General features: G+C 45.3%; 1 protein-coding gene across 9 annotated transcripts in view; it reads right to left on the bottom strand.

The window, feature by feature from the left end:
* Window positions 1-23,679, bottom strand: part of LOC137422004 (aryl hydrocarbon receptor nuclear translocator 2) — a 195,215-nt gene that overhangs the window by 78,901 nt on the left and 92,635 nt on the right. For all 9 annotated transcript variants that reach the window (XR_013622627.1, XM_068108658.2, XM_068108660.2 and 6 more), the window contains exon 9: window positions 12,330-12,406. Coding sequence is in view for 8 of the 9 variants with exons in the window: in XM_068108658.2 (XP_067964759.1) it covers window positions 12,330-12,406 (77 nt within the window). In the remaining variant the exon portion in view is untranslated. The remainder of the gene's footprint in view (window positions 1-12,329; window positions 12,407-23,679) is intronic.

Here is a 23,679-nt window from a genome sequence, read left to right as displayed (position 1 = left end):
ACGACAGATACTGTACTTGCACGTCAAGATAACCACGTGACTGGAACACACCTGGCGGCGTAAACTCAAAATAACCTAAATGCGAAAACAAAAATGCAGCGCTATACGACAGATACTGTACTTTCACGGAAAGATAACCACGTGACCGGGTGGCGAAAGCTCGTAACTCAAATCTCGGCTCGCATCTCAAAGCAATAAACCGCCCGAGCGACGGCTCGTATCTCGAAAAACTCGTAAGTTGGGGCACTCGTAAGTCAAGGTTCCACTGTATATATATATATATATATATAGTTGTGGGTTTTGAGAACCCTGCACTTTGTAAATTGTTGTAAATATACCCTTTGTAAATAATTCTCTGTCAAAATACCTCCATTTCATTGTTAAGGTCAAAGGTCGTCGCCTAGTTAGTCCATGAACAACACGTAGCGAACCATAGGCCCTCTTCGTAGTTATTTCATTATTATGTGTTTCAGGTAAGGCTGTGTTTCCAATAGTTGAATCTGCGTTGCATTAATCAAATAAGATAGGTCCCTTTCGTTCCCTTCAAAAGCGGTGCGAGTGGTTTGCTATCCCCACAAGACGCCATTGCCCATGTGCTCCATCTCGGAGGAGAAGGAGGAGGAGCCGCCGGATCACAGGCGTGGCATGTCGACTCGTCATGGGAGGTGGAGTCAGCCAGCCCTGACCGACCAACCAGCACCGCGGTGAGCCAACCGGTAGGCATGTTCTCAGAGCTGGCGGCTTGATACGGCCGACAGCAATAAAAGCAACTGCAAGGGACTGCTTCGGAGAGACGCGTGAGGAGGTTCATGAGAGACGCGTGAGGAGGTTCACCAGAGAGGACCGAGGAAGAAGAACCGAGAGAGGAGGAAGAGAGGAGCACCGAGCATCGTTGGGGGGCAAGAGTCGGTGCGCTCGGGTCGCCAAGACAGCGGCAACATAAACCGCGCTGCCTGCTGGGTTTTCGCCGCTGAAACCGTACACGTGGGGCTGCCGCTGGCTGCTCGTTTTCCAGCCCGGAGCGTGGATGCGAAGCGGCCCTCCTCGCGGAGCTTTTCCTCCGAACCTGCTTCCAGCCATTCCTGCCTGCAATTCCCTTTGTTGTGTAAGTCCGTTGTCTGTCCTTTTTGTTGTCTGGGGTCGTAATATAAGACTGTTTTAAGGCTGCCCTGTGTTTTGCTTCTTCTTCTTCACTATATAAATGCCCTTCTTTCGTTTTCCTCTTATAGATAGTAATAAACCCGTGTTCCTTCTTACCTTTGGTTTCTTTCTCATTCGATCGTTTTCGTCCCTTCTTTCATTTGAATATACGTGGCACGATTTGGTCAACCGCTTTATAATCGGGTTTAGTCTGCTGATAACGGCTCGGACCGCGGATTGCTAAACCGCTCGGCAAATATCATCTTGTCCGTGGTTCAAGCGGTACTTGTCTCCCTGTTTTGTGGAGGGATTGATAAAAGTATTCGGGATAACACCTGGACCAATAACCCTGATCAATCCCACCCCGCAAAAGAGCGTTACAAGTACCAGGACCAGAGACGGCCGGCTCAACAGGCCAAGGGGATTAACCCCCCCTTGCGAAGGGGAGTGCCGTCTCTGAGATCCGTAACAATATATATATATATGTATATATATGTATGTATGTATATATATATATATATATATATATATATATATATATATATATATATATATATATATATATATACATACATGCACAGACTTGGCATTTAATATGGAATTTTTTTTTTGTGGTGGTGAACTTACTTTTCAAGATGTCTTAGAACCAAAAGTTCATTGGAATTATGTTGAAATTATTCTAGATTTTGTTAATGTGACCTTTAAAAGAAACAAAAACCACATTTGACATTTCGAAACAAATAAATTGATCTTTGAAAGTGATGTAAACTGATATCGAACTCAATTCATGGACAGTACTGTGTTAAACTTCTGTACGTTTTCCAGAAGTATCTCTTTATTTTGCACACTAGCCAAATTTTTTTTTAACAAAAACAAAAGTTAAATTACGACTGGGATTACGGACAGTAAAATTACAGTTCAGTACTTCGTGTAACCCCCACGAGCATTCAGGAGAGCACGTACATGTTGAGGCATGCTGTTCACGAAATTTGCCAAGGTTTGGACAGGAATCGCTTGCCATGCAGTAACAATAGCCTCCTGCAATTCACGCACAGAGGTCGGCTGCTGGTCCAAGTGGTCGATTTGATGCGTTAATTCTGCCCACAAGTTATCTATCGGATTCATATCCGGGGACACGGCAGGCCACTCCATATGCTCTACACCACGGTCAGCAAGAAAGTGTTGGATCACGCGAGCACGATGAGGCCGTGCATTGTCATCTTGGAAGACAAAGTTTCCTCGAAAGGCTGCACGAGCAAATGGAAGCAATGTTTCTTCCAGAATGGCCCTGTACTTGAACTGGTTCAGGTTTCCATTCAGAACAACCAGGTCAGTTTTGCCCCTGCATGAAAAGCAGCACAAACGGTCACCCCACCACCTCCAGCTTGGACTGTTGGCATTATACAATCTTTGTTGTAGGCTTCATGCACTTGTCTGCGCACTCGGACGCGGAAATCTTGACGATAGACCAGAAATCTAGACTCGTCCTTGAAGATCACGTGATTCCAGTGTCCTGGCTGCCATTGACGGTGCTCTCTGGCCCACTGCAATCGGCGCTGGCGGTGTTGTCTGGTCAGGCGTGGCTTTCTCAGGGGACGCCTGGCACGATAGCCTGCTTGAACCAGTCGTTGGTTGACTAGCCTTCTGGATACAGGCACATTTGTCAGTTGCTGCCACTCAGCCCTAAGCCGATTAGCTGACTTGGTACGGCCATTGCGGACTAACCGGTGCAGCTGGTGATCATCCCTCCTTGTGGTTCTGCGGGGACGTCCTGGCCTCGGTATTGGAGTAGGGACACCCCTCTGAGCATTTCGTGTCAGGATCTTTGACACCTGACCTTGAGTGATGCCATACTGCCGAGCAATAGCATGCTGTTTCATGCCGTAATTTCGTAAAGCCACCACTCCATGACAAACAGCATTGTCGAGTTGACGGACCATCTACAGAGGAAGCGGCAATAACTTTTGGAGACGGGGCCTCTGTATGGTCTTCTGGCAGTCAGACCATAGTCCTGCAGTCGTCTTCGTGCAGTATCATTGGAGATCCGTGGGTTTGCACGCCCCGGAGTTTCTGCCGCAGTGCGGGATGCTGGACGGAATCGATCCCGCAGGTGACTTCGGACCATCTGCCTGTCCTGCCTTGCAGTGGTGACTCTTGGCCTCCCTGATCGAAGTCTGTCATCTGCAGAGTTGTGGAGGGTGTCTGTCCACCAGGCCCGATATCGTCTGGTGTGAACAGCCAAGGCGACGTGCCACCTCACGGTAGCTCAGTCCGCCTTGCAGCATGCCCAGGGCACGCTGCCGTTGATCCCTTGACAATCGTGGCATATTGATTGAAATGCCCATTTTGCACTGGCCTTTTTAAAGCCAATATCAAGACATCACGTGCAGCTCATTAAAATCATCCCGTACCCCTTGGCTAATCACTGGCAGTCAAAACGGCTGTTCAACAGCTGTGCTATGAAGTGACCATTGAAGGTTCAAGTGACCATCCGTGACCGTTTTGTCCGACAGTGAGGACACGATTGTCCACAAATAAGTTCACACATTTACTAAACGCAGTGTTATTGTTGATATTTAAAGGTTTCAAAGGTGGTAAGTTTCTTTTGCGTTTCAGTATATATATATATATATATATATATATATATATATATATATATATATATATATATATATCTATCTATAATTCCAGTAATCTCTGTCTGTACGTTTGTACGTTTGTCTGTCTGTGACCGCTGTTTCTCGACAACCACGGGTCCGATATACTTTAAACTTGCCAGGTATATTGCTGGGGACCCGAGGATGTGCCTTTTCAAGGTTTCATATTAATCGGACAATTACTTACCGAGCTATGTCCAAAAAACGATTCAACCAATCAGAGAGCAGCGAACGATCGCGTGTGCCGAACGTGGCGGGCACACTCTGCCTCGGATGGCACATTTGAGAGCGTATTCATTTATTTCACGTTTGCAAACTATGTTGGCGTTAAACTATGTTTTACAACTAATAAAAACGAATTTGCGATTCATTCGCTTTCCTGCGCGTTTGTGCACGCGATGGCGATTTCTTTACCAAACTCCGGAAGCCGTTCGCTTTGGACCAAACCATTGCATGTAAATAGAGGGGGGGGATTGTCACCGTACTCGCAAGCCGTTCGCTTTGGACCAAACCATTTCATGTAAATAGAGGGGGGGGGGATATAATTTTAGATATATATATAGTACGGGCATGCCCTAGTATACTGAAACAGTCATCCAAATTTGAGTCTGATTTAATGATTGGATAAACCATCGTGATAACCAAACCAATCAATATTACATGATATTGCCTCAATCAAGCTGCATCCACATAAAGAGAGAATTATCATTTGGGCTTGTGCAACGAGACTATAATCGTTCCAAAGTGCAAGGACTTCATGAAATTACAGAAGGGCAAACATCACTTTTCATTTACCAAAAGGTTGGCTTGCTCGTGGCAACATGCTGACAAGTGTAATAATTCAATCCGTTCTCCTGTGGCGCATTACACACACACACACACACACACACACACACACACACACACACACACACACACACACACACACACACACACACACACACACACACACACACACGGGTGCGCACGAGCATGCAAAGAGCAAATTGATAAATACATCTGCGTGAATGGCATGCGCACGCAGACGTGTTTCATTGCACAAAAGGAAATGAGGCATAAAAGTTCCGTGCAAGCCAAAGCCAGCAGGGAACATTCCTTTGCTTTAGTTTTCATTTTCTTTTCTTTTTCTTTTTTTGGTTTCCGATTTGCAACCAACGCGCCAGGACTCCGTCAGGAAGTTCTGGGTGCTCAATGAAGATAAACGAGCAAATCTAAATGGCAAGACATGGACAAAGGGGTGCCAAAATGTGTGCACAGATAATCTGTGGAATTCACGCCATTTATCATCACTTGAAGAAGATAAACAGGTGAAATGCATCGTCTATAAATATTTTTATTGCTTCCATACTTCTAATTTACAAAAAACATACTTTATAGAGAAAGTATGAGGAATTCATCATAGTTTAACTCACACTCGAGTAATAAGTGGCCTGGTCTTTTCAAATATTCCTCGACAGGTTACACTTGCTATGTGTGCAGCTCCTACACTACAAAAACAAAACCGATACACCGAGGCCTTCGCACGTCAAATGTGAACGAAAATCATCAACTATGAAGGTCAACCATCATAACTCACATCATAGTGGTTCAAAATGTTAAAACAGAAACAATACGGAGCATAAGCAATCACAATTTCACCCTCACCTTACTCCACATTCGCTCAAAACACGCGTTTTCTCTTGCATCGGGGAACAGCGGCATAACAATCTTCCATTTCCTGCTGGAAAGTCTGTTTGATTGGCATGTCTGAGATGTGTTTTTCTTTACTCTTTCGTGCAGCTCAGCATACCATTTCTCAAATAGCGTGGCACCAGAACAAAAGAGAAAGGACGTATTCCAATGTGGTGCAATATTTCACTTTTCAGGACACTATTGTCCAGTGTGTCCCATAAATATTCCTTTAACGGCCTTTTCCCCTATTGTAAGCACTTGGTCGATATATAGCATATCACTGTTTGTTTGTTTTCATTTGCATCCCTTCAGAAAATCTTTTCATGCCATTGCTGACGCAATCCTGCCATGTTTTATTTGGCTTTTTTAGGTTTCCCTCAAAACTTACAATCTTCTTAACAGTCTCATTCTCTATACTTCTCGCTACATGACAAAACCATCTTAAACTTTCTCTTTCTCATTTATCACATACGGTGCATTCAGAAAGTATTCAGACCCCTTCACTTTCTTCACATTTTGTTATGTTGCAGCCTTATGCTGAAATCGTTTAAATTCATTTTTTCCCTCATCAATCTGCACTCAATACCCCATAATGACAAAGAGAAAACAGGGCTTTAGAAAGTTTTGCAGATTTATTAAAAAGAAAAAACTGAAATATCACATTTACATAAGTATTCACACCCTTTGCTATGACACCTGAAATTTAGCTCAGGTGCCTCCCATTTCTCTTGATCATCTTTGAGATGTTTCAACACCTTGATTGGAGTCCACCTGTGGTAAATTCAATTGATTGGACATGATTTGGAAAGGCGCACACCTGTCTATATAAGATCTCACAGCTGACAATGCATATCAGAGCAAAAACCAAGCCATGAGGTCGAAGGAACTGCCTGCAGAGCTCAGAGACAGGATTGTGTCGAGGCACAGATCTGGGGAAGCCTACAAAAAAGTTTCTGCTGCATTGAAGGTTCCCAAGAGCACAGTGGCCTCCATAATTCTTAAATGGAAGAAGTTTGGAACAACCAGGACTCTTCCTCGAGCTGGCCATCCGGCCAAACTGAGCAATCGGGGGAGAAGGGCCTTGGTAACAGAGGTGACCAAGAACCCGATGGTCACTCTAGCTGAGCTCCAGAGATCCCTTGTGGAGATGGGAGAAACTTCCAGAAGGACAACCATCACTGCAACACTCCACTGATCTGGGCTTTATGGCAGAGTGGCCAGCCAGAAGCCTCTCCTCAGTGGAAGACACATGATTTGAACAATCCTTCGCTGCAATCTTCGATCAAGTTTTCCCTTGCGGCCACGTCCAGGGAGGTTGGCTGCAGTGCCATGGGCCTTAAACTTCCTGATAACATTGCGTACGGTGGACACAGGAACATCAAGGTCTCTGGAGATGGACTTGTAGCCTTCAGATTGTCCATGCTTGGCTACAATCTTGTGTCTGACCTCCTCAGACAATTCTCTGGTTTTCTTTCTTTTCTCCATGCTCATTGCGGTACACACATTGACACAAATCAGCAGAATGACTCCTTTTCTCCATTCAAACTGGTTGAATGAGTGATTTTTATATTGCAGGCACCCACAACTCACCACAGGTGAGTTCAATTCCAAAGTAAAGGAGAATCACCTGCTTGAAATCTAATTATTTCTATCAACTTCTAAAAGGTGCCAATAATATTGTCTGGGACATTTTAGGATTTCTGTGTATAATAAGCTAAGATTTTGTTATTTTATCAGCTTTTTTTGTTTTGTTCCACTGCAAACCATGAAATACATATGTGGATACCAAAAGATTTTTAAATTTCATCAATTTTCTGGAAGAGATGGTGCAATATTTGAAGAAAGTGCAAGGGTGCCAATATTTTTGGCCACGACTGTATACTTGAAATTAATTTACACCGTTCATTTTAATCAAGCTAAAATCCACATTCCCTTGAATAACTTACATATCCCATTGGATAATGCACTAAAGGTCCGGCCCATAACAGTATACTCTTTTTGAAAGACACCAGGAGGTCTTCAACAACCACAACTTAAATGCAGTTGGACCAGCTGGTTCCATCCCCCCATGCAAAGGACATGCTTCAAATTGGGTGGTCCCTGCTGGCACACCACCGAGAAAAATTCCAGGACTAGACCGTTTAATGATGAATTTAGTAATAATTACAATAAAATGAAATTGTCTCAAATGTCAAAACAACCATGGAAATAATATTAATTTGTTTTATTAATGTTTGCCCAGGTTTTTTGTCCTTCAAACTATGTCGAGAACACTGACGTCATGATGACCACTCTTTTTTGCATCTCCAGATGCATAGGGCTACCGAAGCAGTTTCTCGGCTATTAGGCACAATCCTGGACGGGTCGCCACTCCGACACAGGACACTCGAGTGGCCCATTCATCCCAGTGAGCTGGTGCTCATTTCGCCGACCTCGGAGGCATGAGGGGCTGAGTCAACCCACCTAGTGTTAATTAAACGGCCGACCGGGGTTTGAACTCAGGACCATGAGATCTCAAGCCATCCACCTTAACCGTTGGGCCAACACAAGGCTCCACGACATTACAACTACTCAAATACAAAGATGCTTTCAAGCCTGGGTATTCATCACATGAGCCATGTGTGCTAAGGAATTGCCGGCATTGTTTTAATACGTATTGTGTTTCGTGTCTGGAATTATGGTCAACAATATAATCACAATGGATATCTGTGTGGTTTTGGAATGCCTTGAAACATTGCGCAATGAAAAGCTAATATATTAGCTCAATGGCGGTAGTCCAAGTTACAACAACTATACCATTGATGTCACATGATGAACTGGTTTGTTATTCCTAAAACCTCCAACAATGTTGATTCTGTTTGCACTTTGTGCTCTTAGAATAACACAATTTAGTTGCTATAGTGTAAAACATAACATTTTTGCAAAGTTATTTCAGTGACTTGGAATCAGATAAGTCAAATCTTTTTTAACCTTCAGTTTGAAGATTCAAGCATTAAGTATTCAACACATTGAATCCACTGCTGTTTAAATGTGTTACAAACAATGTGACATCACTCCATGCCAGAACTGAGGACTATGGATATGCGAGGATATAAACATTTACACAAAACGATTTCATCTTTTCATTTCGACTCCTATATTGCCGCATAATCAATGTGTGTTGGTCCATCAACCCCAGGAAATCCTACTTGAAGAATATCTCAATATCCTACTTACTAAAAACATTCATTGTTCACTGAAATATGAATTAGTTAAGCCTTAGTTACTATAATTCACGGACTATAATCCTTAGTTACTATAATTCACGTGTGGTTGTTTGTTTGTGCTTGTTTGTTTGTCGCACTCCTTCTCCTACATTTCTGGCCCGATTACATCCAGACTTGCTACATTGGATCAGCATGACCCCAATTAGTGCGTAGAGGTGGTTTTTTTTTTTCTTTGCTGGTGGTCTTGGGGAGGGTTGAGGGGATTACGGGGGACACAAATTATCTATGTACATGTGCATCATGTAGCGCCGCCTCCAGGTGGGAGAGGGTATTACAAGTCCCATCCTTCATGCTGTCCCCACGTTTTCCAGGGCAATGAGGTGTTTTGAATTATAAGCAGGAGGCATATTTTTCCTTCATGCACATAACCCGGGTTATTGTACACCACCCCTCCCTATTCCATCTCCAGGTGTTGCACGATGTCATCGCCGGGCGCTGAAGGCCCAGCGATGACACGCACTGAAAGGGTGTACTCAGTTTTCACTCCATTTGTTTTCTTGTTTGTTTGGCCGGGCGATATCTCAGCCATCCTTTGACCTAGAAGGCTGAACTTTGAGCACAAGAGTGAACAAGTGCTTTGGCAAAAAATTCATTTTTTTTTTTGATTAATCAACTAATTGATTAATTACTTCATTTTATCGATTTAATAATTACTTATTTATTTTCTTTGTGATCTGGGCAATATCTCATGCAACTTTTGAGCTAAGAAGCTCATATTCGGACATGACTGACCAAGTGATTTGACTATAAGGGTATTTTTGATTTATTGATTCACCAATTCATTGATTTATTAATTTAATTTTTCAATCAATCAATTAATTTTCACAAAGTTACAGATTCGAATGAAACAGTGGTGGGTTTAGGTATGCTCTTAGCCTATTGATTAAGAAATTAATTATTTTACGATTATTATTTATATATTTTAATTATGCAATTATCAATTAATCAATCAATTATTGTACATCACTCCCTCCAAATACTGTCTCCATGTGCTGCACAGCTGCATCGACAGGTGCCGAAGGTGCCCCGGCAATGCCGCACACTGGAAGATATATTATTTATTTATTTGGCATGGGAGCGGTGTACTTTGAATATATCAGTACTCGTTTGTTTTATTTTCGGGAAAGATTGAAGCAGCTGCCAGTTGCACATACCCTGCCCAAGTAAAGGTATGTGTCAGAAGAACATGTTGCATGCTTGCTGCATCACCCGTGGGGTGGGTAGTCTGCTTGTGTGCAGAATTCTTCATCTAAGTTGCACTTTAACATTAAAAAAAAACATTCTCCAAAAACGATGCAACGATGTAGTAGAAGCATGAGAACATTTACAAGAAAACGATGCGGACTTTTTCTGAAAATAAGGATCAGACAGCAGAGTACAATATTGGTACGTCATGGGGAAAGTACAGTTACAATTATTAATTTGACATTTTAATGTGGAAACGGAAAATTTGAATCATTTATTGCAGCTGGCAACGGACTTACTTGGCAAAAGTTCCACAAGGGTCTATATTCATGCTGAAGAGTATAGAGTTGTATAAATGATATGTACACTTCATTTTGTTTCTTTAATGCTTGATTTTAATACAGGTATCGGTATTAATGGAAGATAGGACTATTTTGTGATACTAGAGTCGGCAGATTGGTTCAAGCAATTGCTTCGTCACAGTAACTGCTGGTCGGGATTTCAAGACGAAAGTAATTTGTCCTTTTTTGACTCGTATTCTTTCTGCATGAGCTTCATGGGATAGAAGCTGCAGAAAAAGAAACCTCATATAAACAGGCAAAAATGAGAATATTTTAATGAGAAAATCAATGCAAAAAAAAAAAAAAGTTAGGTTTTAAACGCCTCTTTACCTCCACCAAGAGTGGATGGAGGTTATGTTTTCACCCCCTGTCTGTCTGTTAACAAGATATCTGAAAAAGTCGTGGATGGATTCGGACAAAATTTGGCAGAGAGGTAGTGTATGTGACAAGGACAAAATGATTAGATTTTGGTGAAGATCCGGATCCGGCTAGTAGAATGTTTAAAGTGATTCTTCACCATTGGGAGATAGGGCCAAAAATGATACATAGCAGGATATGTCAAAAAGTTGTGGACAGATTTGGACAAAACTTGGTATATCTATATACTCCAACCTTGGTAAAACAAAACTATATCAAAACGATATTGTAAAACAAAACTTGGTAAAACAAAACGCTATTTCTATCCATCTTGTCCACCCCATGTGTCCTACCCTCGCCCTCATTCTTCCCCACATCCCTTATTTCTCCAAGTCTCCCTCTATTTTGTCCCACATCCCTGCTGTTGGTACGTTTTCCCCTCTCTTTCTCCTGTTCCTTTTGTTCTGTTACGTCCTGAACCATTCTATGTTCTAGCTCCTCCACAAGCCTTGATTTTGTACACAACAAAAGACCAGCACGTGGTATTTCATTTTGTAATCAACGATTAAATTTATCGTACAATTTTCCTCTCTTCGTCTGTGCCAATTCTCAGCCTGGGGTGGGATGGACATTTGAATGTACATTTTCCTGTCCGCACCCAATTGCTGGTCAAAACACACCGAGACTTGAACCTGAGAGCTATAATTGTTTGTTCAGAAACCATAGGTGGAGCATGCGAAGACACAATATAAGAGACATGCTAGTGACAGTTGGTAGTTGACTTTGAGTGATACAGGGAGAGCAGCAGTTTAAAAAACAATTAGGGAGGGCTCAGCAGTAAGGGAGATCACACAGTGGTCCAACCAAAACAGAGAAGTTGATTGACAGAAGAGAAGTCACATCCAGTTATTTAATCAGCGGTGCTCACTCAATCCTGCGTGGGATTTGAATAGTTGGTTGAAACCGGTCATCTCTCCTCCAATGTGCTCTCAAATCCTGTGTCCTCCTGCTCTTAGCCCCATTCCAACAGGTCTGGCCTATCTCTTTCTTTCTTCAACCTGATTTGATTGCATTCCTTCACCTTTAGCTCCCCCTGCTGGCCCATGGCATTACAGTTAGTGATTCTTGTCGATTATATTATTACTCCTTATCATTTGGTTATTGGTCTTCTGCGTATAAAATAAATTATTTGTTTACAAACAATTTGTTCACTTCCCTGGTGCAATTAGGCTCTAAATTAACGTTGCAATAAAAGAATATGCCCAGGCCATTATATTATTGCGTGTTTACGGTGGGACAAATGGACTCATCTTGTGTCAAAATGTTCTTGCATATCTTTGTTTATTTATTATTTTGTGTTGGAGCACAGAGTGGATCAGGAGGCAATATAACAAAAGGAACAGCAGAAAGAGAGGGGAGAAAACCAACAGCAGGGCTGAGAAGGACAACATGGACGGAGAAGGACAAACAAGGGATGCGGGTAGGCATTAGGGGAAGGGGAAGATGCAGTGGTGAGGACAAGATGGATACAGAAGCAAACTCTCAGGAAGGAAAAACTGGAAAAAAAAAATTGGGGCAGGGCAGAGGGAGTGGTTTAACAGGGGTGGAAAAGATCATTATTTTAAACTTTCCCCAAACAGCAATGTCTGCAATAAGAATTGTATCATGGAAGCAAAAGTTTTTTTGTATCAAATTCTCTCCAGGAAACTTACCTGTAAGCGACCAATGGCCACGAGGCAAAACTTGCTGCCACGTGATGCTTCCGTGTCGTCGTCAGTCACCGTCATTCCTACAAACATCCCCACCAAAAAATGTCAAAAGACTTTACCTCCGAATCCAGAATATATTGTACAGCCAAAAAAATGAGAAAGTGAAACATCACGACCTGAACTTGTATTAGTCATACAAAAAATAATCCCCCAAAAGTATGGGTATAAAGGTCACTCTGCCCGTTTGGAGCATGCCCAAGTCACTCTGCCAATTTGGATCTAGGCCTGCATTTGACACACAGCATATCCATACAGCTGTACAATGAGAGGCAGACACAACAGTAAAGACAAACTTCACAAGGCAACAGCACAAAGACAGTGACAACAAGAATCCCAAATGGAAGAACCTCTACCGTACAGGCCAATGGCCTGCCGCAATGCCTTGTACAGTTTAAAATGGAGGCCATAAATTGAATGGCATTCATGGATTTCGCCCATGAAGGCAGCTATAGCCATAAACCCTCACTCATTAGCCAAAAACCCCGACTCATAAACCCTCACATACAATGCCTTCAGAAAGTATTCACACCCCTTGACTCTTTCACATTTTGGTGCATTACAGCCTGAATTTAAAATGGATTAAATTGAGATTTATTTTGTCACTGATCTACACATAATACCCAATAATGTCAAAGTGGAATTTTTCTTTTAGAAATTTTTACTAAATAATAAAAAACTGAAATGTCTTAAGTAAATAAGTATACAACCCTTTTGCACACTCCAAATTGAGATCAGGTGCATCCAATTTCCTTTGATCACCCTTGAGATGTCTCTACAACTTCAATGGAGTCTCCCTGTGGCCAATTCAATTATTGGACATGCTTCAGAAAGAAACACACCTTTCTCTATAAGGTTCCACAGTTGACAGTGCATGTCAGAGCAGAAACTCGACCATTAAGTCCAAGAAACTGTCCATAGAACTCCGAGATATAATAATGAGGAGGCACAGATCTGGGGAAGAGTATAAAACAATTCCGAGAGTGCTGAAAGTTCCCAAGAGCAAAGTGAGCTCCATCATTAGGAAATGAAAAGAATATGGAACTACCCAGACTCTTTCTAGAGCTGGCCGTCCGATCAAACTGAGCAACCGGGCAAGAAGAACTTTGGTCACAGAAGTGAACAAGAACCCAATGATGACTGACAGAACTACATAGTTCCTTGGCTGAGATTGGAGAACCAGCCAGAAGGACAACAGTCTCTGCAGCACTTCATAAATCTAGACATTATGGGAGAGTGGCCAGGCGAAGCCACTCCTGAGAAAAAGGCACATGACCGCACACCTGGAGTTTGCACAAAGGCACGTGAAAGACAAAGATAGCATGAGGCAAGATGTTTTGTGGTCTGATGAGAAGAAAATATAACTCTTTGGCCTGAATTCATATTAGCCATAAGTATGGCAGAAACCAAGCACAGATCATTACCCATCTAACACCATCCCTACAGTGAAGCATAGTGGTGGCAGCATCATACTATGGGGATTATTTTCAGCAGCAGGGACTGGAAGACTTGTAAGGATAGAGGAAACGATGAATGGAGCCAAATACAGGCAAATCCTGGAGGAGACCATGCTTCAGAGTGCAAAAGACCTTAGACTGTGGTGAAGTTTTACATTCCAACAGGACAAGGACCCCAAACCATACAGACAAAGCAACATTGGATTGGCTTCAGAACAAGAATGTGAAAGTCCTTGAGTGGCGAAGGCAAACCCAGATTTGAATCCCATTGAGAATGTGTGGAAAGGCTTGAAGATTGCTGTTCACCAATGCTCCCCATCCAACTAAAACAGAGCTTGAGCAAATATGCAAAGAATAATAATTGGAGAAACAGCACCAAATCCAGATGTGCAAAAATGATACATACCCAAGAAGCTTCAAAGCTGCAATCGCTGCCAAAGGTGCTTCTATGAAGTATTGAACGCAGGGGGTTGAATACTTGTGTAAATTTGATATTTCATTTTCATTTTCAATTACAAACAAATATTTCAGCCTGGTGTTGGCTTAGCGGTTAGGGTGCCGGCTTGGGATCCTCGGATCCTAGGTTCGAATCCCGGTCGATCGCTGAGTTAACGCCAGGGGGGTTGACTCAGCCTGTCATCCTTCCGAGGTCGGAAAATTGAGTACCAGCTTGCTGGGATGAATGATCACGGTGTGTACCCCGATTTAGAATAGGTACACCGTATCCCTGCGCATCGTAAGAGCGTGACCAAGGGTTGGCGTCAGGAAGGGCATCCGGCCATAAAAACATTGCCTCAAACAGGGAACCATGATTGTCATGGGGCCCGCAAGGCTAACCCCCGCTCTAGCGGGGAAAAATGGCCTTAAAAACGATCATTCATTCATTCATTCATTTTCTGTATTTCATTTTTATTTACTTTGTAAAATTTAGTAAAAAAAAAAATTCCACTTTGACATTATGGGGTATTAGGTGTAGATCAGTTTCAAGAAAATCTCAATTTTAAATTCAGGCTGTAGCACAACAAAATGTGAAAAAGTCATGGGGTGTGAATACTTTATGAAGGCACTGTACATCCTCTGACCACAGGTCTCAGGTGTTTGCAACTAGGACCACAAATATAACATTTACCCTCCATTTTGGAGCAGGCCTAGCAAGAGCAGCCCTTTCACTTGGACAGCGACATATAGCCTCATAGCTGAAATTAACAAGGATGGCGTTGGCCAACTTGTATATATTTGTATTCCCTGTTGCAAACAGTTGTGGTCACTTAGTGAGATTTTTGGCAATAGCTGAGTTAGCATCATGAATGAGAGATGAACACATTGTTTGTAAGAATTGATTGTGCGTCTTCCAAGAATACCATCAAGAACCATCAACAATGTATAGCCAGTGGAGACTACAAATAGATTGATTGGCTCAATGTAGTAATCTGATATATCATTCCAAGAATGTTAACTAACTTAAGTTAAACTCCTGCCTGCTCAACAGTGCTATTGGCCCAGCTAACTCGTGCATTGAAGTAAAATTAACACAATTACAAACAAATAATTTTAAAATGGTATGTTTACTTCCATGTACATTGGCTACTGTTGTTATCTGGGACATGTTCTCATTTGCTGTATTCCCAGTACAGAAACAAAGTTCACTGGCACATGCCAGTCAAGAATCATGTCCATAATATGTGCTGATATACGATATATTAAGAACCGCAGGCCAACAAGGCAGCTTGCTCCCACACAATTTGAGGCATGATATGCACATGATAACATTTTTAATGTTAAAACGAGTCGTCACATCATTGACTTGATGGTGCTACCAATCGAGTACTCGAGTACAAATCAAATTGAGTACAAGTTTAACAGGGTTCATTTGGCAGGTTGGTGAGTACAAATTCTCTTGGTTCAGAACTTGTTTGTGGGCAATTCTGGTGACTGTATCGACAATAAAATAAACATCTCTCAGAATGATGTATTTTGGTGCCAATATGTTGGTAAATAATTATGCATTATAGATTATGTATGTGCCATGTCATGAAGGTGCTGGAGAGAGTTCTGGACAGGAAGATAAGGAAGAGTGCGGAGAAGGAGATCGGAGAAGAGCGGCAGGGGTTTAGAAAAGGTAGGGGGCGACAGATGGGATGTTCATGCTGAGACAGCTGGTGGAGAAGTGGTTGGAGATGCAAGGTGAAATGCCATGGAGATTTGTGGATCTGGAGCTGGTGGAAGGAGAAGGAGATCAGACAAGGAAACAGGTTTGAGTATCTGGGTGGAACAGTGACCGGCGATGGTAAGTCAGAGGCAAAGGTGAGGTGAGGAGGAGGATTCAGGTGGGTGGGAATGCGTGGAGGTGGGAGGAGGGTGTAATGGCAGACAAATATTTCAAGGGGATTGAAAGGGAAGGTTCTGATATCGTGTGTAACGCCGGCCTATCTTTATGGTTTGGAGACGGTGGCACTGACAGAGAGACAACAACAGCGGCAGCAGGTTTGTGATAACAACTGGGTCAGGAGGATTGCGTGAGTGAAGAGGGTGGCCAGAAGGAGAATGGATGAACTGAGGGAGCAGATTGGTGTGCAGATGAGCTTGATGGGGAGATTGGAGAAATGCCGGCTGAGATGGGCTGGACACTTGGTGTGGATGGGGGAACAACGAATGGCAAAGAGAGCAGATGGTTGAGGGAGCAAGGTAGGAGTATAATGGGTAGACTGCAGTTGAGATGAAAGGATTGTGTGAAGAGGTATATCAGTAATGTAGGGGTAGTTGGAGAGTGGAGAGAGTTGGTTGAGGAGAGAGGGGAGTGGAGGAGGATCGTCATCAAGGCAGGACAGAAGCGTGGTGCCATTGGACCTCACTCCTTATAAAGGGAGGAGGAGGAGGAGGAGAAGAAGAAGACGGTGCCATTCCTGGAACATAAGAAACAGTATTATTGTCTTTTATTAAAATTTTAGCAGTTGGTTTCGATATATATATTTATTTTCCATAGCACCTCAATAGTGTGTTACCTGTAAAGTAAGTCATGTATATTTGCTACCATCTAGCAAGCATTCCATCTTCACTGTGGCATGGTAGGACCCATTATTAGAGCCTGGATTTAGTTATTAGAAATATTTATCAGAACATTTGAAATCAAAATACTTATAATCCCAGATATCCACAAGGGGCGCCCTACATATTGGTTAAAATACTGTTACGGACACGACTTAGATGTTATGATGGGCCGAGCGGAATGGCCGCCGTGTTCGCACAAGTTACCCGATTATACTCGAACGTTGGCCGAGTCGCGCTACGCTAGATCAATGAAGGAAAGGACACAACGGCTAGGTTAAATGACACCACACCAGGGGTACAGTTCTCAAGGCCTCCGGAGGAGGTTATATTAGTTCGGAACGTTTAGATTACAGGGATGAGAGAGACAGCATAGAAAGATAGGCACTTAATTACGGTCTTATAGTAGCCCCGACAGACGACAGATAAACGGGACAAGACTGACTCACACGGGGATTGATGGCAAGGAAAGGCAGGTAGTCGATGGCTCAAGGTGCACTCTTGGCTCAGGGACAGGATACAGTACGGTCCAGTAGATGCAGGGAGGTGTCACAGCGCTCGGAGGTGGCGACTGGTCCTTTCCACTTCAAGCTCGGGGCGCATCTCCCGTCACGTCCGGTAAGTGGCTGCGTATATCCGGCGGGGAGTGACACGCCCTCGGCTCGTTAGCTCCGCCCCAGATGGAATCGGCCCGTTGCTTCTTATTGGGTGCGGGGGTTACCAGGCTCCGCCCTTGACGAGGAGCTGACAGCCAGCCCCTTCGTGGTAACCCCGTGGGCGCACATGGCAATGGCGGCTAACCAAGCCGGTGTGAGGACGCACACTCCCCGCATCGCGGCCGCGCCGCCCCCGCTGTGGTTGTAGTTGTTGTTGTTGTTATTGTTTCATGGGGAAGATGGGAGGAGGTATGGGGAGGTCCTAAACTCACTACTGGTGCCATACAATCACATTCTGGTGCAACGAAGAGTCAGAATTAATGGAAACGAGTCCTTAACTGACATAGACTAAGAATAACTAGCAAGATGTCCGAAAGTTGTCTACGTGAGATGCGGTGGACCTGGGCACGACATTTAATGGGGGAAAAAGGGGAAGGTCGGTTCTACAGAGTGTTATTTACAGGCAATGGGACTAGGGAATGGGGGATTGGGGATAGTTGGGGGGTATTGGGGAAATAGGGGAATATTTACAAGCGGATATGGATGGAGGCCAAATCCCATATCCGCAACATTGCACCCTTCTCTACCTTCGGGGCGTCCCGACCCGATAAATTTTTACCTATTTTAGTGTGGCACTCAGATGTAGTTCCCTCTCTACTATTAACTCTACCCTGAGTGCGACAGTTTTACAGATATTCACAAATGAGTAAATATGTCCCCCTGCGACGTTGCACCCTTCTCCTCACAGAAACACACCCACAGGATAACCGAATCGCGGAAAGAATTCGCAAACTAAACATACAGCCGGTAGGGAGCATTATTTACACAAGACTACGCTGATATTTACACTACGATCCAGGACCTGTTTTTGGAGGAACACATGCAGATGTTATGCATAGAGAGAGCACGCATGCCAGCATCGATACACCAACCCACGAGTGCTCTGTGGCCTTACGGCCTTTAATAATGTGCAGAGCACCCCTTCCAAGCACCAAAAGCACCACCCCATCATGTACAATCAGCACCATCCGGTGCACCAATAAAGTGTTTATAAATCACCGGTGGTGTCGCAGCCGGCCGATGTTCTGCCGCTGGTCTTGCCTTCGTGTGGTGCACTTGGCCTTCTTACTTCCCTAGAAATAAAGAAAGGCGCCAACCGCGTCCATTTCTTTATTGTGGCCGTCAAGGGGGCCAACTATTAGTGGTTCACCTGTTTGGCATAGGTGCCACGTTGACCCAGAGGTCCATCAATGGGTGGTGCTTGGCCGCAAAAGAACTGCGGTCCATTGTGGGTGGCCACCAAAATTGCGGTCCATATGGTGTATCGATCCAGGCAGCAAGCAGCGAAAGTGCAGGCCCACAACTGCGGAGCCAGCACCTCTCTCTCCTCTCTCTCTGCCCCAAAGCCAGATCCTCGGAGGTGGGAGACAAAAGAAGAAGACAAGTGAGTAAGGTGGTAAGGGCGCAAAAGTGCACGCAATACAAGATGATGCACACTGGGGGCACATGGGAACCAGGTGAGACAGGTACGTTCCTACCGTACGCCCCCCCCCCCCCCCACCAGGTAACCTACATGGCCCCTCCCTTACCCCTTACTGCATCCACAAAACACAACACTACCCATAAACATCTACTTTACCAATCAACAAACGTCCCTACTGTCTTCCCCGTTCCTCCCATAAACCAAATTCGTCTTCTCTCCCTCCTAACCAATCAAATTTGCCATTTTCAACTCTCATCAAAATTTGCCATCTCCAACTCAACATCATAATTTGCTATCACCAATTCATCATCAGTCCCTCCTAGGGAGGGAGAGATGGAATCACCCCAATGTCTCATCCACGTCGTGATGCGTCTCACAAATCCACACAGCAATCCTTACTTCCTGCAACACAAAACAAAGAAAACACAGGTGTGGAGTCATCATCATCACCACAGGTAAGTGGCTGCGTATGGTGCGACAGGTTTATCAATCCTAACTATTTCTTAAATGACTTTAACAACTTTACACTACCCAGGGTCTTTCTCCGGCCAAACCATTGGCCCTCTTACACTATGGGTTCTAAAAACCAATTCCCATTGACCAACTGTGGTGCTTTTCAATTTGGGGTCTCACTCCCCCGATTCATCTCCCGGTGCCCTCGCACAATTTCTGGGCTGTGGCGTGTACCTCTCCCAGCGGGTCTACCCACCTGCACACCTCCACCACTGCAGTTGCCTCCGAGCTTACCTGCTCCTTACCCTAACCTAACTACCTGGGGAAGGCCCTCTGGCGCTCTCCCCACTCGGTGCCCTCTCTGGCACTGGGCTGCCCGATCCACACCCGGGATCCTCAGGCACCCACTCACAACTACCGGCTCCCAGAGCCCACCTGCGGCCTCACCTGGCCGACATCCTCACAGTGGTGGAGTGCCCAACCAACTACACGCACTAACAGGCTACACGCCCAGCCATTTCCACAACACTAATGCACCCGTCCACAATACCATTCTGTCACCCGCACCACAGATGCCAATATCCAACCACAATTTACCTGTACCCTCTACCTAACACTTACACTACCCACCCCGGGTATCCGTGATGGGGGTCCACTCTTCCCCCATTCACACCTTCGCACCATGCACACCACTCCGTACCACTTACTCCAACTCTCTCCACACACCTGTACTTGCACACCTGTGCTCTCATTCTTGGTGCCGCCTGCACCCTTCTCTCCCCAAGCGCATTCGCGCTGATCCACACACTCACTACTCATACACTGCTCCATTCACCTGTCCAGTTCTCACAGCATCATCTCATCTAACTACTCCCCTCTGAAACTTGCGCTTCCCAGTCGTCCCTTTAAACTATTGCGCTCCCTCGTCATTATCATCCACACTAAACTACCTGCGTCCCCACTACAGGTATCCTTGTCACTAACTAACCTTAACGTCACCTAATGTCATCTTCGCTAGATCCCTATCAATATAACCTAACCCACCCGGGCTAGTTTTCACTGCCATACACCCCATAAGCTATTGCTCCTTTGCCCCCACTCTTTGTGAGGGATGGTGGATTGGCCATCCCACCACATCGGGCATCTCCCACTACCAATTTTGCACATCAAATTGCAACAAATTCAAAAATTTGCCAATCACTACCCATCATCTGCCAATCACTACTGCCAATCCCTTGCCAATCATCAAATTTTGTTTTTCTCTCATTTTGGGTCCAAAACACTAACCTCATCACCCAGTCTACTCACTAATGCCTCTCGGTGCGCCAATTCCTGTCCAAAGCCCGGCTTCGTAAAGCCAAGCCATGAATGCGGGTTGTTCTGTGCCAGCGGCTGGATGCGTCCGGCACTCGGTGCAGGGACGGGGGCTTACCCGGGCCGAGATCCCACGCACCATCTCGGCGTGGAGCCATCCAATGTCCCGATCTCGACCCGCCGGCACGTCTCAACAAAACGTGGTCGCCATGACGACCCTTCCTATCCAGCTGCCCGCTCCGCCTAGTGGAGCACGGACGCGGCTGTTCAAAGCGAGGCCCGGCACGCACCGAGGGCCCGATTCGGTTATAAGTCGTTCTAAACTCTACCCCGGTTACCTTCGATGCCTCACCTGCATGCTTACACCCCGCAGCCCGTTCCTTGCTCACACATCCAGCCGTTCCCATGCTCCTCGTACCTTTCCTTACACACCCAGGTACCCTCATTCCACTCACAGCCTTGGTCACACACCTGACCACCGAACACTTTGGCACACATTCGTTGGTCGCACACCTCACCAACACACCTCTTCGCGCCCCCTCCTCGGTCACTTCCTCTGTGACAATCACAGGTGTGCTCTCATTCGCACACCCAACCACGTGCCTCACTACTAATTCCAGCGTGCATTCCCACTCACGCTCTATCATTCCAGGTGTGCATCCTTTCTCACCTGTCACCACCAACTCATGCTCCGTGTCACTCGTACTACTCTCACCTCCACTCTTGACAGCGCACTCACTCTTACTCTCGACAGCGCACTCTTTCCTCATGCGCCCGTCCGTTACACACCTCTCTCGCGCACACTCCTGCGCACACTCTCCCGTCACACCCTCTGTAACACTTACCACACCGCGCTTCCATGTGCTCCCTCGCACACGCGCTACGACCGACTCACTCTCGCCAGCACCCTCACTCCTTGGCACGCACTTTTTCCTCACACACCCCAGAGTCGGACTTTCTCGCACACCTCCTCTTTCGCACACCAGACCTGTCGCACACTTCACCAACGGCCTCTCACGAACACCCGGGTCTATCTCGACCCCCAAGCTTCTTAAATCCCCTGGCGCATCATACGCACGACCATATTGGTCACCACTTACACCGGGTCCTCCTCCTCTTCGCTTCTCCTCCATCACCTGCGAATCCCTCATCCGGTTAATGAGCACATCATTACGATCCGAACACAGACTTTGGACCAATTCTTTTACCTCCTCTTTTATCTCTTTCTTATCCTCTCTCCGTTGCTTCTTAATTTCGCTCACCCCTTCTTCCACTTCTTCTAATTTCTGCTTCACCTCCTTCATTCCCCGGTACGTCTCCTCAAGTTCGTCCTCTAAGGCTACCTTGACCGTTTCCAAGTGCGTCCTCACCTGCCGGTCCTTCGTCTCCATTACCTCTATCACCTCGTCCAACCTCGTTGTCAGTCCCTCACGTACCATCTGACATTCCCTCTTCGTCGCTATCAAGTCGTCTTTTAGTTCTTTCTGTGTCGCTTTTAAACCTCCTAATACCGCAGTGTTCCTTTGAACCTGCTCCGTTAGTCCTTTTTGTCCCTCCGTCAGCTGTTCCACCTCCTGCGTCAGGTCCTCTATGCCCCCTTGCAATTTTACAGTCCCCTTTCTCACCTCCTTCTCCATGTGCTCCTTACAGTGCCTCACCTCCTCGCGCACTCCTCCGACCTCCTCACTCACACCTCTTCTGATCTCCTCTCCCATCACTTGCATCTCCTGCCCAGATGCCACCCTCATCTGCTCCATTTCCTCCCTGTGAGCATCCAGTTTGGTTTCTACCCCCATTCTGACCCCCTCTATCTGCTGCCCCATTTGTTTAACTTCCCTTTCCGCTTGGTCCCTCATGTCCCTCAATTTGCCTTCCATTCTGTTTTCTAACCCCTCTAACCCCTTTTGCATCCCTTCCATTTGATTCTCTTGAGCGGCCATTCTGTTTTCTACCCCCATTAACCCATTCTTTACCTCTTTTATCCCGTTGTCTAACCCCTCAAAATTATTGTCTAACTTCCCAAATTTCTTGTCTAACTCCTCAAAATTATTGTCTAACTTCCCAAATTTCTTGTCTAACCCCTCACCGGTACCCCTCGCTTCGTCCCTCATTGTCCCCATTTGGCCCTCTAATCGCTCACTATCAGCCCTCATTCCCACAATTTGGTTTCCCAACCGCTCACCCAATCGCTCAATTTGGCTCCCCATACTCATCTGTACAGCTGCCTGTAGCTGCGCAATGAGGGCCTGCATGTCAATCGGCTGCATGTTAAAGCCCGTTGATACAGCGGGCTCGGCTACCGCGCGCTCTTGCGAGGCGCCATTTTGCGCGCCCGCAACGTCGGGCGCAACGACGCTATTTTGTGCGTCTGCTACCCTCACTGCTTCGCTCTCCTCATGTCCCTCAATTTGGTCCTGGATCGACCCTGCCTCACTCTCCTCTACCGGACCCCAGCCGACTTGGTCTGCCATAGCGCGACTTTCAAAATTCGGGTTTTTATATTTTGTAAAACACAATCAAATTTCGCCGTTATAATTTCGAGCGCGTAAAACGCGCTCCGGATCGAATCTCACTCCTCGACACCAATTGTTACCCTAATGGTACAATTGGTGTTCCAAAATTTGGGCTAAATGAATTTAGTCCCAGGTCCGAATCCGACACTCCTGACACCAATTGTTACGGACACGACTTAGATGTTATGATGGGCCGAGCGGAATGGCCGCCGTGTTCGCACAAGTTACCCGATTATACTCGAACGTTGGCCGAGTCGCGCTACGCTAGATCAATGAAGGAAAGGACACAACGGCTAGGTTAAATGACACCACACCAGGGGTACAGTTCTCAAGGCCTCCGGAGGAGGTTATATTAGTTCGGAACGTTTAGATTAC

The sequence above is a fragment of the Myxine glutinosa genome, chromosome 2 (genome assembly GCF_964187855.1).
Source record: "Myxine glutinosa chromosome 2, kmMyxGlut1.1, whole genome shotgun sequence".
NCBI classification, from domain to species: Eukaryota; Metazoa; Chordata; class Myxini; order Myxiniformes; family Myxinidae; genus Myxine; species Myxine glutinosa.
Note: the sequence above shows the minus strand (reverse complement) of the source record. Positions and strands in the feature narration are given on the sequence as shown.